At 62.7% G+C, this 16,049-nt stretch overlaps 1 protein-coding gene across 2 annotated transcripts in view; it reads left to right on the top strand.

Moving 5' to 3' along the window:
- Positions 1-16,049, top strand: part of LOC134342154 (chromodomain-helicase-DNA-binding protein 4-like) — a 153,065-nt gene that overhangs the window by 21,790 nt on the left and 115,226 nt on the right. For both annotated transcript variants that reach the window (XM_063040129.1, XM_063040128.1), the window contains exons 4-7: positions 1,112-1,356; positions 10,396-10,529; positions 15,021-15,159; positions 15,336-15,505. In XM_063040129.1, coding sequence (XP_062896199.1) covers positions 1,112-1,356; positions 10,396-10,529; positions 15,021-15,159; positions 15,336-15,505 — 688 coding nt within the window. The remainder of the gene's footprint in view (positions 1-1,111; positions 1,357-10,395; positions 10,530-15,020; positions 15,160-15,335; positions 15,506-16,049) is intronic.

The raw sequence follows: 16,049 nt of genomic DNA, 5'->3' as shown, positions 1-16,049 counted from the left end.
CCTGTACCCCTGGGTCCCTCTGTTCCACAACACTCCCCGGGGTCCCTGTCTACCTGTGCCCCTGGGTCCCTCTGTTCCACAACACTCCCCAGGGTCTCCATCTACCCGTGACTCCACTTTCAGGAAACCGTGTCCCTGTACCCCGGGGTCCCTCTGTTCCACAACACTCCCCAGGGTCCCTGTCTACCTGTGACTCTACTTTCAGGGAACCGTGTCCCTGTACCCCTGGGTCCCTGTTATCCACAACATTCCCCGGGGTCCCCGTCTACCCGTGACTCCACTTTCAGGGAACCGTGTCCCTGTACCCCTGGGTCCCTCTGTTCTACAACACTCCCCGGGGTCCCTGTCTACCCGTGACTCCACTTTCAGGGAACCGTGTCCCTGTACCCCTGGGTCACTCTGTTCCACAACACTCCCCAGAGTCCCTCCCGTTCACTGGAAGGCCAACTCTGGGGTGTCTTTCTAAAATGCCTTATCTATATTGAATTGCCTTTGGCTCTCCTGGGGCTGTCTCCCTGTGGACCCCTTTGGGACCAATGAAATGTCTGTCGTTCTAACTGATTAATCACGATTAACAAAACGACGTAATTTAGGATCGTTACCACGCACACCCTCTCGTGGAAGCTGAAGGTCTTTGAGGCCTGGGAGGGTGATGGATGTCCTTTCTGGTGGGTTGTCAGGGGGTCAGAAGAGAACCTGGATCGGTGGCCATTGAGGGTCGGAGGTCAGAGGTAGAGGTGGGGGAATCGAGGGTCCAGGGGCTTCTGGGGTGGCGATGGCTCAGTTGGGGGTCAAAGGTGGGGGGGGGCTCGAGGAGGTCATGGCGCAGGGTCAGAGGTCAGTAGGGGGTTTGTTGAGCAATGGGATAGGTTGAGCCTGCAGGCTCAGAGGTCAAAGAGGAGCACCGTGGAGCGGGGTGGGGGGTCGAAGGTCGCGGGAAGGTCCCAGCGAGGATGACGAGGCCTCAGGGATCAGAGGGGAGGTAATGGGGTGCCAATGGTCGCTGAGCAAGGGGGCGAGAGGGGAAGATCTGTTGAGTGAGGGGATTGGAGGGTTGAGGTGACCGGTGTCTCTCTTTCTCTCTGTCACTCGTCCCCCCCCCCCACCCCAGGCCGCTGATTGCCCAGAAGAACCCCAAGATCGCCGTCTCCAAGATGATGATGGTGCTGGGGGCCAAGTGGCGGGAGTTCAGCACAAACAACCCCTTCAAGGGGCAGTCGGGGGCCTCGGCCGCGGCGGCTGCGGCCGCGGTGGCCGCCGTGGTGGAGAGCATGGTGGCCTCGTCCGACGCCATCCTCCCCACCCCTCCCGCCGCCGACGCCCCCCTCCGCAAGGCCAAGACCAAGGAGGGCAAAGGTGAGTTGTGGATCCCCGCTACAGTAGGCCCCGTTGCCGGGGGCAGGGGATTGCGTTGCTAGGGTCCTGGTCCCGTTGCTGGGTGGTGGAGGGTGGGGGTGGGGGGTGTTCTGTCGCTAGGCTCCGGAGGCCCTGTTGCTAGGGCCTGCTCCCCATCGCTAGGCCGTGGGGGGTTCCGTTGCCGGGGCGCCGTCACTAGGGAGGCCCTGTCGCTAGGGGCTTGCAGCTATTTTGAGGCACCGTTGCCGGGGGCGCTGGGGTCGCCAGGGCGCCCCGTTGCTATGTTCCCGGCCACCTGTTGCCAGGCGCTGATGGCTCTGTTGCCGGGGTGGGGAACCTTGGGATGTGTGTGTGTGTCCCAGGAGCCTGGGCCTCGGTTCCCGGAGACAGGGCTATTGGGGGGATGGTGGAGGGAGAGGGCAGGTGTCTGACTCCTGTACTCGATCTTATCTAAACACTCCCTCCACCCCTTCTCTCCCTCCCCCCTTCTCTCCCTCCACCCCCTCTCTCCCTCCCCCCCTCTCTCCCTCCCCCCCTCTCTCCCTCCCCCCCTCTCTCCCTCCCCCCCTCTCTCCCTCCCCCCCTCTCTCCCTCCCCCCCTCTCTCCCTCCCCCCCTCTCTCCCTCCCCCTCTCTCCCTCCCCCCCTCTCTCCCTCCCCCCCTCTCTCCCTCCCCCCCTCTCTCCCTCCCCCCTTCTCTCCCTCCACCCCTTCTCTCCCTCCCCCTTCTCTCCCTCCCCCTTCTCTCCCTCCCCCTCTCTCCCTCCCCCCTTCTCTCCCTCCCCCCTTCTCTCCCTCCCCCCTTCTCTCCCTCCCCCCTCTCTCCCTCCCCCCTCTCTCCCTCCCCCCTTCTCTCCCTCCCCCCCCTCTCCCTCCCCCCTTCTCTCCCTCCCCCCTTCTCTCCCTCCCCCCTTCTCTCCCTCCCCCTCTCTCCCTCCCCCCTTCTCTCCCTCCCCCCTCTCACCCTCCCCCCTCTCTCCCTCCCCCCTTCTCGCCCTCCCCCCTTCTCTCCCTCCCCCTTCTCTCCCTCCACCCTTCTCTCCCTCCACCCTTCTCTCCCTCCCCCCTTCTCTCCCTCCCCCCTCTCTCCCTCCCCCCTCTCTCCCTCCCCCTTCTCTCCCTCCCCCCTCTCTCCCTCCCCCTTCTCTCCCTCCCCCTTCTCTCCCTCCCCCTTCTCTCCCTCCCCCTTCTCTCCCTCCCCCTTCTCTCCCTCCCCCTCTCCCCTCCCCCCTCTCTCCCTCCCCCCTTCTCTCCCTCCCCCCTTCTCTCCCTCCCCCTTCTCTCCCTCCACCCTTCTCTCCCTCCACCCTTCTCTCCCTCCACCCTTCTCTCCCTCCACCCTTCTCTCCCTCCCCCCTCTCTCTCCCTCCCCCCTCTCTCCCTCCCCCTCTCTCCCTCCCTCCCCCTTCTCTCCCTCCCCCTTCTCTCCCTCCCCCTTCTCTCCCTCCCCCTTCTCTCCCTCCACCCTTCTCTCCCTCCACCCTTCTCTCCCTCCCCCTTCTCTCCCTCCCCCTCTCTCCCTCCCCCTTCTCTCCCTCTCCCTTCTCTCCCTCCCCCTTCTCTCCCTCCCCCCTTCTCTCCCTCCCCCTTCTCTCCCTCCACCTTCTCTCCCTCCACCCTTCTCTCCCTCCCCCTTCTCTCCCTCCCCCCTCTCTCCCTCCCCCCTCTCTCCCTCCCCCTTCTCTCCCTCCCCCCTTCTCTCCCTCCACCCTTCTCTCCCTCCACCCTTCTCTCCCTCCACCCTTCTCTCCCTCCCCCTTCTCCCCCTCCCCCTTCTCTCCCTCCCCCTTCTCTCCCTCCCCCTTCTCTCCCTCCACCCTTCTCTCCCTCCACCCTTCTCTCCCTCCACCCTTCTCTCCCTCCCCCTTCTCTCCCTCCCCCCTCTCCCTCCCCCTCTCCCTCCCCCTCTCTCCCTCCCCCCTCTCTCCCTCCCCCTCTCTCCCTCCCCCTTCTCTCCCTCCCCCTTCTCTCCCTCCCCCTTCTCTCCCTCCCCCTTCTCTCCCTCCCCCTCTCTCCCTCCCCCTTCTCTCCCTCCCCCTTCTCTCCCTCCCCCTTCTCTCCCTCCCCCCTTCTCTCCCTCCCCCCTTCTCTCCCTCCCCCTTCTCTCCCTCCCCCTTCTCTCCCTCCCCCTTCTCTCCCTCCCCCTTCTCTCCCTCCCCCTTCTCTCCCTCCCCCTTCTCTCCCTCCCCCTTCTCTCCCTCCCCCCTTCTCTCCCTCCCCCCTTCTCTCCCTCCCCCTTCTTCCCTCTCCCCCTCCCCCCTTCTCTCCCTCCCCCCATCTCTCCCTTCCCCCTCTCTCCCTCCCCCTTCTCTCCCCCCACCCCTTCTCTCCCTCCACCCCTTCTCTCCCTCAACCGCTTCTCTCCCTCCCCCTTCTCTCCCTCCCCCTTCTCTCCCTCCCCTCTCTCCCCTCTCTCCCCCCTTCTCTCCCTCCCCCTTCTCTCCCTCCCCCTTCTCTCCCTCCCCCTTCTCTCCCTCCACCCCTTCTCTCCCTCCACCCCTTCTCTCCCTCCACCCCTTCTCTCCCTCCACCCTTCTCTCCCTCCCCCCTTCTCTCCCTCCCCCCTTCTCTCCCTCCCCCCTTCTCTCCCTCCCCCTTCTCTCCCTCCCCCTTCTCTCCCTCCCCCTTCTCTCCCTCCCCCTTCTCTCCCTCCACCCCTTCTCTCCCTCCACCCCTTCTCTCCCTCAACCCCTTCTCTCCCTCCCCCCTTCTCTCCCTCCCCCTTCTCTCCCTCCACCCCTTCTCTCCCTCCCCCCTTCTCTCCCTCCCCCCTTCTCTCCCTCCCCCTTCTCTCCCTCCCCCCTTCTCTCCCTCCCCCCCTCTCTCTCTCCCCCTTCTCTCCCTCCCCCTTCTCTCCCTCCCCCTTCTCTCCCTCCCCCTTCTCTCCCTCCCCCTTCTCTCCCTCCCCCTTCTCTCCCTCCCCCTTCTCTCCCTCCCCCTTCTCTCCCTCCCCCTCTCTCTCCCTCCCCCTTCTCTCCCTCCACCCCTTCTCTCCCTCCACCCCTTCTCTCCCTCCCCCTTCTCTCCCTCCCCCTTCTCTCCCTCCCCCTTCTCTCCCTCCCCCTTCTCTCCCTCCCCCTTCTCTCCCTCCCCCTTCTCTCCCTCCCCCTTCTCTCTCCCTCCACCCCTTCTCTCCCTCCACCCCTTCTCTCCCTCCACCCTTCTCTCCCTCCACCCCTTCTCTCCCTCCACCCCTTCTCTCCCTCCCCCCTTCTCTCCCTCCCCCCTTCTCTCCCTCCCCCCTTCTCTCCCTCCCCCCTTCTCTCCCTCCCCCCTTCTCTCCCCTCCACCCCTTCTCTCCCTCCCCCCTTCTCTCCCTCCCCCCTTCTCTCCCTCCCCCTCTCTCCCTCCCCCCTCTCTCCCTCCCCCCTTCTCTCCCTCCCCCTTCTCTCCCTCCCCCTTCTCTCCCTCCCCCTTCTCTCTCCTCCCCCTCTCTCCCTCCCCCCTTCTCTCCCTCCCCCCTTCTCTCCCTCCCTCTCTCCCCTCCCTCTCTCCCTCCACCCTCTCCTCCCCCTCTCTCCCTCCCCCTTCTCTCCCTCCCCCTTCTCTCTCTCCCTCCCCCTTCTCCCTCCCCCTTCCTCCCTCCCCCTTCTCTCCCTCTCTCTCCCTCCCCCCTCTCCCTCCCCCTTCTCTCCCTCCCCCCCCTTCTCTCCCTCCCCCTTCTCTCCCTCCCCCCCTCCCTCTCTCCCTCCCCCTCTCTCCCTCTCTCCCTCCCCCTTCTCTCCCTCCCCCTTCTCTCCCTCCCCCTTCTCTCCCTCCCCTCTCTCCCTCCCTTCTCTCCCTCCCCCTTCTCTCCCTCCCCCTTCTCTCCCTCCCCCTTCTCTCCCTCCCCCCTTCTCTCCCTCCCCCCTTCTCTCCTCTCCCCCCTTCTCTCCCTCCCCCTTCTCTCCCTCCCCCCTTCTCTCCCTCCCCCTCTCTCCCTCCCCCTCTCTCCCTCCCCCTTCTCTCCCTCCCCCTTCTCTCCCTCCCCCCTTCTCTCCCTCCCCCTTCTCTCCCTCCCCCTTCTCTCCCTCCCCCTCTTCCCCTCTCTCCCTCCCCCTTCTCTCCCTCCCCCCTTCCCTCCCCTTCTCCCCTCCCCCTTCTCCCCTCCCTCCCCTCTCCCTCTCTCCCCCCTCCTCCCCCCCTTCTCTCCCTCCCCCTTCTCTCCCTCCCCCTTCTCTCCCTCCCCCTCCCCTCTCTCCCTCCCCCTTCTCTCCCCCCCCTTCTCTCCCTCCCCCTTCTCTCCCTCCACCCCTTCTCTCCCTCCCCCTTCTCTCCCTCCCCCTTCTCTCCCTCCCCCTCTCTCCCCTCCCCCTTCTCTCCCTCCCCCTTCTCTCCCTCCCCCTTCTCTCCCTCCCCCCTTCTCTCCCTCTCTCTCCCTCCCCCCTTCTCTCCCTCCCCCCTTCTCCCTCCCCCCTTCTCTCCCTCCCCCTTCTCTCCCTCCCCCTCTCTCTCCCTCCCCCCTTCTCTCCCTCCCCCTTCTCTCCCTCCCCCTTCTCTCCCTCCCCCTTCTCTCCCCTCCTCCCTCCCCCTTCTCTCCCTCCCCCCTTCTCTCCCTCCCCCTTCTCTCCCTCCCCCCTTCTCTCCCTCCCCTCTCTCCCTCCCCCTCTCTCCCTCCCCCTTCTCTCCCTCCCCCTTCTCTCCCTCCCCCTTCTCTCCCTCCCCCTTCTCTCCCTCCCCCTCTCTCCCTCCCCCTTCTCTCCCTCCCCCTCTCTCCCTCCCCCCTTCTCTCCCTCCCCCTTCTCTCCCTCCCCCTTCTCTCCCTCCCTCCCCTTCTCTCCCTCCCCCTTCTCTCCCTCCCCCCTTCTCCCTCCCCTCCCCCTCTTCTCTCCCTCCCCCCTTCTCTCCCTCCCCCCTTCTCTCCCTCCCCCCTTCTCTCCCTCCCCCCTTCTCTCCCTCCCCCCTCCCCCTCTTCTCTCCCTCCCCCCTTCTCTCCCTCCCCCTTCTCTCCCTCCCCCTTCTCTCCTCCCTCCCCCTTCTCTCCCTCCCCCTCTCTCCCTCCCCCCTCTCTCCCTCCCCCTCTCTCCCTCCCCCTTCTCTCCCTCCCCCTTCTCTCCCTCCCCCTTCTCTCCCTCCCCCTTCTCTCCCTCCCCCTCCCCCTCCCCCTTCTCTCCCTCCCCCTTCTCTCCCTCCCCCTTCTCTCCCTCCCCCCTTCTCTCCCCCCTCTCCCTCCTCCCCCTTCTCCCCCTTCTCTCCCTCCCCCCTTCTCTCCCTCCCCCTTCTCTCCCTCCCCCTTCTCTCCCTCCCCCCTTCTCTCCCTCCCCCCTCTCCCTCTCTCCCCTCCCCCCTTCTCTCCCTCCCCCTCTCCCCTCCCCCTCCTCCTCCCTCTCTCCTCCCCCCTTCTCTCCCTCCCCCTTCTCTCCCTCCCCCTTCTCTCCCTCCCCTTCTCTCCCTCCCCCCTTCTCTCCCTCCCCCTCTCTCCCTCCCCCTTCTCTCCCTCCCCCCTTCTCTCCCTCCCCCTCTCTCCCTCCCCCCTCCCCCTCCCTCCCCTTCCCCCTCCCCCTTCTCTCCCTCCCCTCTCTCCCTCCCTCCTCCCTCCCCCTCTCTCCCTCCCCCTTCTCTCCCTCCTCCCTCCCTTCTCTCCCTCCCCCCTCTCCTCCCTCCACCCCTTCTCTCCCTCCCCCCTTCTCTCCCTCCCCCCTTCTCTCCCTCCCCCCTTCTCTCCCTCCCCCCTTCTCTCCCTCCCCCCTTCTCTCCCTCCCCCCTTCTCTCCCTCCCCCCTTCTCTCCCTCCACCCCTTCTCTCCCTCCACCCCTTCTCTCCCTCCCCCCTTCTCTCCCTCCCCCCTTCTCTCCCTCCCCCTTCTCTCCCTCCACCCCTTCTCTCCCTCCCCCCTTCTCTCCCTCCCCCTCCCCCTTCTCTCCCTCTCTCCCTCCCCTTCTCTCCCTCCCCCCTTCTCTCCCTCCCCCCTTCTCTCCCTCCCCCCTTCTCTCCCTCCCCCTTCTCTCCTCCCCCTCTCTCCCCTCCCCTTCTCTCCCTCCCCCTCTTCCCCCCTCCCTCCCCCTTCTCTCCCTCCCCCCTTCTCTCCCTCCCCCTTCTCTCCCTCCCCCTTCTCTCCCTCCCCCTCTCTCCCTCCCCTTCTCTCCCTCCCCCCTCTCTCCCTCCCCCCTTCTCTCCCTCCACCCCTTCTCTCCCTCCACCCCTTCTCTCCCTCCCCCCTTCTCTCCCTCCCCCTTCTCTCCCTCCCCCTTCTCTCCCCTCCCCCTTCTCTCCCTCCCCCTTCTCTCCCTCCCCCTTCTCTCCCTCCCCCTTCTCTCCCTCCCCCTCTCTCCCTCCCCCTTCTCTCCCTCCCCCCTCTCTCCCTCCACCCTTCTCTCCCTCCACCCCTTCTCTCCCTCCACCCTCTCTCTCCCCCCTCCCCCCCTTCTCTCCCTCCCCCTCTCTCCCTCCCCCTTCTCTCCCTCCCCCTTCTCTCCCTCCCCCTCTCTCCCTCCCCCCTTCTCTCCCTCCACCCTTCTCTCCCTCCCCCCTTCTCTCCCTCCCCCCTTCTCTCCCTCCCCCCTTCTCTCCCTCCACCCCTTCTCTCCCTCCCCCCTTCTCTCCCTCCACCCCTTCTCTCCCTCCCCCCTTCTCTCCCTCCCCCTTCTCTCCCTCCCCCCTTCTCTCCCTCCCCCCTTCTCTCCCTCCCCCTTCTCTCCCTCCCCCTTCTCTCCCTCCCCCTCTCTCCCTCCCCCTCTCTCCCTCCCCTCTCTCCCTCCCCCCTTCTCTCCCTCCCCCTTCTCTCCCTCCCTCCCTCCCTCCCCCTTTCTCTCCCTCCCCCCTCTCTCCCCTCCCCCTCTCTCCCTCCCCCTTTCTCCCCTCCCCCTTCTCTCCCTCCCCCTTCTCTCCCTCCCCCCTTCTCTCCTCCCCCCCTTCTCTCCCTCCCCCCTCTCTCCCCCCTCCTTCTCTCCCCCCCCCTTCTCTCCCTCCCCCTTCTCTCCCTCCCCCCTTCTCTCCCTCCCCCTTCTCTCCCTCCCCCCCTCTCTCCCTCCACCCCCTCTCTCCCTCCACCCTTCTCTCCCTCCCTCCCCCTCCTCTCCCTCCCCCCTTCTCTCCTTCCCCCTTCTCTCCCTCCCCCTTCTCTCCCTCCCCCTCTCTCCCTCCCCCCCTCTCTCCCTCCCCCCTCTCTCTCCCTCCCCCCTTCTCTCCCTCCCCCTTCTCTCCCTCCCCCTTCTCTCCCTCCCCCTCTCTCCCTCCCCCTTCTCTCCCTCCCCCTCTCTCCCTCCCCCTCTCTCCCTCCCCCTCTCTCTCCCTCCCCCTTCTCTCCCTCCCCCCTTCTCTCCCTCCCCCTTCTCTCCCTCCCCCCCTCTCCCTCCCCCTCTCTCCCTCCCCCTTCTCTCCCTCCCCCTCTCTCTCCCTCCCCCCTTCTCTCCCTCCCCCCTTCTCTCCCTCCCCCCTTCTCTCCCTCCCCCCTCTCTCCCTCCCCCCTCTCTCCCTCCCCCCTCTCTCCCTCCCCCCTCTCCCCCTCCCCCTCTCTCCCTCCCCCTTCTCTCCCCCCCCCCTTCTCTCCCTCCCCCCTTCTCTCCCTCCCCCCTTCTCTCCCTCCCCCTTCTCTCCCTCCCCCTTCTCTCCCCCTCCCCCTTCTCTCCCTCCCCCCTTCTCTCCCTCCCCCCTTCTCTCCCTCCCCCCTTCTCTCCCTCCCCCTTCTCTCCCTCCCCCCTTCTCTCCCTCCCCCTTCTCTCCCTCCCCCCTTCTCTCCCTCCCCCTCTTCTCTCCCTCCCCCTTCTCTCCCTCCCCCTTCTCTCCCTCCCCCTCTCTCCCTCCCCCTCTCTCCCTCCCCCCTCTCTCCCTCTCTCTCCCTCCCCCCTTCTCTCCCCCTCCCCCTTCTCTCCCTCCACCCTTCTCTCCCTCCCCCCTTCTCTCCCTCCCCCCCTTCTCTCCCTCCCCCTCTCTCCCTCCCCCTCTCTCTCTCCCTCCCCCTCTCTCCCTCCCCCTTCTCTCCCTCCCCCTTCTCTCCCTCCCCCCTTCTCTCCCTCCCCCTTCTCTCCCTCCACCCTTCTCTCCCTCCCTCCTTCTCTCCCTCCCCCTCTCTCCCTCCCCCCTTCTCTCCCTCCACCTTCTCTCCCTCACCCCTTCCTTCTCTCCCTCACCCCTTCTCTCCCTCCACCCCTTCTCTCCCTCCACCCCTTCTCTCCCTCCACCCCTTCTCTCCCTCCACCCCTTCTCTCCCTCCACCCCTTCTCTCCCTCCCCCCTTCTCTCCCTCCCCCTTCTCTCCCTCCCCCCTTCTCTCCCTCCCCCCTTCTCTCCCTCCCCCCTTCTCTCCCTCCCCCCTTCTCTCCCTCCCCCTTCTCTCCCTCCACCCTTCTCTCCCTCCACCCTTCTCTCCCTCCACCCTTCTCTCCCTCCACCCTTCTCTCCCTCCACCCTTCTCTCCCTCCACCCTTCTCTCCCTCCCCCCCCTCTCTCCCTCACCCTTCTCTCCCTCCACCCTTCTCTCCCTCCCCCCTTCTCTCCCTCCCCCCTCCCCTCCCCCCCCTTCTCTCCCTCCCCCTTCTCTCCCTCCCCCTTCTCTCCCTCCCCCCTTCTCTCCCTCCCCCTTCTCTCCCTCCCCCTTCTCTCCCTCCCCCTTCTCTCCCTCCCCCTTCTCTCCCTCCCCCTTCTCTCCCTCCCCCTTCTCTCCCTCCCCCTTCTCTCCCTCCCCCTTCTCTCCCTCCCCCTTCTCTCCCTCCCCCTTCTCTCCCCTCCCCCTTCTCTCCCTCCCCCTTCTCTCCCTCCCCCCTCCTTCTCCCCTCCCCTTCTCTCCCTCCCCTTCTCTCCCTCCCCCTTCTCTCCCTCCCCCTTCTCTCCCTCCCCCTTCTCTCCCTCCCCCTTCTCTCCCTCCCCCTCTCTCCCTCCCCCTCTCTCCCTCCCCCTTCTCTCCCTCCCCCTCTCTCTCCTCTCCCCTCTCTCCCTCCCCTTCTCTCCCTCCCCCCTTCTCTCCCTCCCCCCTTCTCTCCCTCCCCCCTTCTCTCCCTCCCCCTTCTCTCCCTCCCCTTCTCTCCCTCCACCCTTCTCTCTCTCCCCCTTCTCTCCCTCCCCCCTCCCCCTCCTCTCCCTCCCCCCCTCCCCCTCCCCCTCCTCACTCCCTCCCCGTCCCCCAGGTCCCAACGCCCGGAAGAAGACGAAGAGCCCCAAGACCCTGGGGTCCGATCTCAAGAAGAGGCCCAAAGGCAAGAAGGTGGCCCCGCTGAAGATCAAACTCGGGGCCTTCGGGAGCAAGCGGAAGCGATCGTCGGTGAGTGTCCCCACCCCCTGGTCAAATCCGCCCTGGGCCCAACCCCACCCCACCTTCCCTGGGGTCAGGGAACCAAACTTGAACGGCTGAGCAGTTTGGCCCCCCCCCCCCGCCACCCATCGAAGTCAGAACGTGCAAGTATCGGAGAGGCTGCGGAGCTGGTTCACTTGGAACAGAGATGAGGAGGAGTTTCTCTTGACGGAGGGTGGGTGAGTGTGTGAAATTCCTAACAATATGTATAACAGGTAAAAGAAACATTATCAGGGATTATTGATCTAATAGTGCATAACAAAAAATAAGATAATCAATTCTCCTGTTATCATTTCATTTAAAAAAAAGGAGGAGGGATTAAAGGGCAAACACGAGGAATACCGCAAGGCTCAGTGCTGGGACCCCAGTTGTTTACAATATATATTAATGACTTGGATGAGGGAATTAAATGCAGCATCTCCAAGTTTGCGGATGACACGAAGCTGGGTGAAAGTGTTAGCTGTGAGGAGGATGCTAAGAGGATGCAGGTTGACTTGGATAGGTTGGGTGAGTGGGCAAACTCATGGCAGATGCAATTTAATGTGGATAAATGTGAAGTTATCCACTTTGGTGGCAAAAATAGGAAAACAGATTATTATCTGAATGGTGGCCGATTAGGAAAAGGGGAGGTGCAACGAGACCTGGGTGTCATTATACACCAGTCATTGAAAGTGGGCATGCAGGTACAGCAGGGGGTGAAAAAGGCCAATGGTATGCTGGCATTTATAGCGAGAGGATTCGAGTACAGGAGCAGGGAGGTACTACTGCAGTTGTACAAGGCCTCGGTGAGACCACACCTGGAGTATTGTGCGCAATTTTGGTCCCCTAATCTGAGGAAAGACATTCCTGCTGTAGAGAACAACAGGAATTCTGCAGATGCTGGAAATTCAAGCAACACACATCAAAGTTGCTGGTGAACGCAGCAGGCCAGGCAGCATCTCTAGGAAGAGGTGCAGTCGACGTTTCGGGCCGAGGCCCTTCGTCAGGACCTACTGAAAGAAGAGCTAGTAAGAGATAGTAAGATTTAAAAAAAAAAGGGGACTGGGCAGCCCATACTGAGAGTAAAAGCAAGAAGATAAGAGAACCTTTCCGATCAGATCCAAAATTTCGAAAAAGTAACTGGGTAAGAGCGACCAATCAAACCATTTGAAAATACGGGATAAAAGGTCGCCAGGTTTCTCCAAATTTAAAGGGTGTTTCGAACGTCCAACTCCTCTAAACTTAGACAGGACATAATGGAGGGTTCGTGATTGGTCGGGGTGTCAAAGGTTACGGGGAGAAGGGCAGGAGAGCGGGGTTGAGAGGGATAGTAAATCAGCCGTGATGGAATGGCGGAGCAGACTCGATGGGCTGAATGGCCTAATTCTGCTCCTACGCCTTTGGGGTCTACCACACTCTCCCCAGGGCATCGCCATTCCCTCTGGAATTCCTGCCCCCGACCTCATTTCCCCAAATCCAACACCCCGGCCCGCTCTGAGCAGAACTCCCGCGGGAGCCCCTGGGTGGGTGGGTGACTTCGAAGGGCCCGGCGTCTGGAATGAGGACAGATGGAGCCTGCTTCCAGGGGCTTCCTCGTTCTGCTTGGGGTGTCTGGGAAGAGTGAGGGAGGAGTTTAGAAAGGGTTGGCGGGGGGGGGTGGGGGGAGGCGATATCTCATTTTAAAAACTGTCAGATGTCGAAAGCCCCCGATGGGAGTGGGTGTGGAGGGGTTGTCTCCGATAGTGGAGGGGAGGGCACCTCTTTGAAAATCGTCAAATAGTAAAGAGGTCAAGGTTTATAAGAAATCAAGCGTGCTCCGCGATTCAATAAGATCACGGATGATCTGACCGTAGACTCATCTCCACCTCCCTGCCTTTTTCCCACAGCCCTTAATTCCATATAACGTATAACCATACAACAATTACAGCACGGAAACAGGCCATCTCGGCCCTTCTAGTCTGTGTCGGACTCTTACTCTCACCTAGTCCCACCGACCTGCACTCAGCCCATAACCCTCCGTTCCTTTCCTGTCCATATATCTGTCCAATTTAACTTCAAACGACAACATCGAACCTGCCTCAGCCACTTCTCGTTCCACACAGCTACCACTCTCTGAGTAAAGAAGTTCCCCCCTCGTGTTACCCCTAAACTTTTGCCCTTTAACTCTCAACTCATGCCCTCTTGTTTGAATCTCCCTCAGTCTCCATGTAAAAAGCCTACCCACGTCAACTCTATCTATCCCCCTCATAATTTTAAATACCTCTATCAAGTCCCCCCTCAACCTTCTACGCTCCAAAGAATAAAGACCCAACTTGTTCAACCTTTCTCTGTAACTTGAGTGCTATCTTTAATTACCCTCCTGTGCAAAAACCTACCCAACCTTGTCTTAAATATATTTACTGAGGTAGCCTCCACTGTTTCACGGGGCTGAGAATTCCACAGATTCACCACTCTCCGGGAAAAGCAGTTCCTCCTCATCTTCGTCCCAAATCTTCTCCCCCGAATCTCGAGGCTGTGTTCCCCAAGTTCTCGTCACACCTGCCCATGGAAACGACTTTCCTGCCTCGACCTTATCTACCCCTCTCATAATTTTATCAGTTCCGATAAGATCTCCTCTCGTCCTTCCGAATTCCAGCGAGTGCAGTCCCAGGCGACTCGATCTCTCCTCATGGTCTAACCCTCTTAATCATCTCTGGAATCAACCCGGTGAAGCTCCTCTGCACTGCCTCCAAACCCAGTATCTCCTCCCTCGAGTCAGGAGAGCAGACCTGCACACAGTACTCCAGGCCCGGCCTCACCAGTACCCTGTACAATTGCAGCATGACCTCCCCGCTCTCGAATTCAATCCCTCTAGCAATGAAGGCGAACGTCCCTTTTGCGTTCCTGCATCCGCAAAACCAACCTTTGGCAATTCACGCCCAAGTCCCTCTGCCCAGCAGCGCGTTGCAATCTTCCCCCATTGGGACATGGATGGGTTAAGTGAGTGGGCCCAGGTCTGGCAGATGGAATACAACGTTGGTCAATGCCAGATTATCCACTTTGGGAGGAATAACAGAAGAGAAGATGATTATTTAAATGGCGAAAGATTGCAGCCTGCTGTTGTGCAGAGGGACTTGGGAGTGCTTGTGCATGAATCGCAAAAAAGTTGGCTTGCAGGTACAACAGGTGTCTCTCTGTCCCTCTCTCTCAGGAGGAGATCTGTACACTGACCGGTGTCTCTCAGTCCCTCTCTCTCTCAGGGGGAGATCTGTACACTGACCGGTGTCTCTCAGTCCCTCTCTCTCAGGGGAAGATCTGTACACTGACCGGTGTCTCTCTGTCCCTCTCTCTCAGGGGGAGATCTGTACACTGACCGGTGTCTCTCAGTCCCTCTCTCTCTCAGGGGGAGATCTGTACACTGACCGGTGTCTCTCAGTCCCTCTCTCTCAGGGGGAGATCTGTGCACTGACCAGTGTCTCTCAGTCCCTCTCTCTCAGGGGGAGATCTGTACACTGACCGGTGTCTCTCAGTCCCTCTCTCTCAGGGGGAGATCTGGACACTGACCGGTGTCTCTCAGTCCCTCTCTCTCAGGGGGAGATTTGTACACTGACCGGTGTCTCTCAGACCCTCTCTCTCAGGGGGAGATCTGTACACTGACCGGTGTCTCTCTGTCCCTCTCTCTCAGGGGGAGATCTGTACACTGACCGGTGTCTCTCTGTCCCTCTCTCTGACGGGGAGATCTGTACACTGACCGGTGTCTCTCAGTCCCTCTCTCTCTCAGGGGGAGATCTGTACCCTGACCGGTGTCTCTCAGTCCCTCTCTCTCAGGGGGAGATCTGTACACTGACCGGTGTCTCTCAGTCCCTCTCTCTCAGGGGGAGATCTGTGCGCTGACCGGTGTCTCTCAGTCCCTCTCTCTCAGGGGGAAATCTGTACACTGACCGGTGTCTCGCAGTCTCTCTCTCTCAGGTGGAGATCTGTACACTGACCGGTGTCTCTCAGTCCCTCTCTCTCAGGGGGAGATCTGTACACTGACCGGTGTCTCTCAGTCCCTCTCTCTCAGTGGGAGATCTGTACACTGACCGGTGTCTCTCAGTCCCTCTCTCTGACGGGGAGATCTGTACACTGACCGGTGTCTCTCAGTCTCTCTCTCCAAAGCCGGTATCTCCTCCCTCGAGTCAGGAGACCAGAACCGCACGCAGTACTCCAGGCGCGGCCTCGCCAGTACCCTGTACAATTGCAGCCTAACCTCCCCGCTCTGGAATCCGATCCTTCCCGCGCCTGCCGACCCAGCCCCTGGCGACTGGCGCGCAAGTCCCCACCCCCCCTCCCCCTGTCCCCCCGCCCCCCACCGAGCTGCAGTCTTCGACCGTTCGAGTGGCGGCCCGCTCTCCCGCCCGCCCGCCCGTCCGCTCGACCCGTTCCACGTCCTGGGCGTGGCGCTGAGATACGAGGGGGATTGACGGACTGGCGGCCCCACCCTCACGCCCTCCCCTCCCGCAGAGCGAGGACAACGACCTGGACGTGGACTCGGACCTGGATGACGCCAGCATCAACAGCTTCTCGGTGCCCTCGGACGGCTCGACCGGCCGGGCCAGCCGCTGCCGCAAGAGGGGGCGGGGACTGAAGAACAAGAAGCGAGGTGCGTCGTCGGGGTCGGGGGTCATTGCCGAGGTCGGAGGGGTCGTTGCCAGGGTCAGCGGGGTTGGGGTCATTTCCGAGGTCAGAGGTCGACGCGGGGGGGGCGGAGGTCAAAGGGGAGGGCCGGCTGCCCCAGGTGTGACCTCTCTCTCTCTCTCTCCCACCCCACCCGCCCAGGGGACGAGGAGGGAGATGGCTACGAGACGGACCACCAGGACTACTGCGAGGTCTGCCAGCAGGGGGGCGAGATCATCCTGTGCGACACCTGCCCCCGGGCCTACCACATGGTCTGCCTTGACCCCGAGATGGAGAGGGCCCCCGAGGGCAAGTGGAGCTGCCCCCACTGCGTGAGTCTGCCCCTCCCCGCCCTCAAATCCGTCCTGCCTCCCACCACCCCCCACCTCCCCCTCCATCTCCCCGTCCTTCGACGTGGCATAATATTTTCATAGTTTCTGTATTGGGGGGAGTCTCGGACCACAGGACACAGATAGAGAGGATGTGGAGAGGATGTTTCCTGTAGTGGGGGGAGACTAGGACCAGAGGACACAGACAGAGTGGATGTGGAGAGGATGTTTCCTGTAGTGGGGGAGTCTAGGACCAAAGGACACAGATAGAGTGGATGTGGGGAGGATGTTTCCTATTGTGGTGGAGTCTAGGGCCAGAGGACACAGATGGAGTGGATGTGGAGAGGATGTTTCCTGTAGTGGGGGAGTCTAGGACCAGAGGACACAGATAGAGTGGATGTGGAGAGGATGTTTCCTGTAGTGGGGGGAGTCTAGGACCAGAGGACACAGATAGAGTGGATGTGGAGAGGATGTTTCCTGTAGTGGGGGAGTCTAGGACCAGAGGACACAGATAGAGTGGATGTGGGGAGGATGTTTCCTGTAGTGG

This window comes from Mobula hypostoma, unplaced genomic scaffold, assembly GCF_963921235.1.
Source record: "Mobula hypostoma unplaced genomic scaffold, sMobHyp1.1 scaffold_143, whole genome shotgun sequence".
NCBI classification, from domain to species: Eukaryota; Metazoa; Chordata; class Chondrichthyes; order Myliobatiformes; family Myliobatidae; genus Mobula; species Mobula hypostoma.
This window is presented reverse-complemented; position numbering and strand designations above follow the sequence as displayed.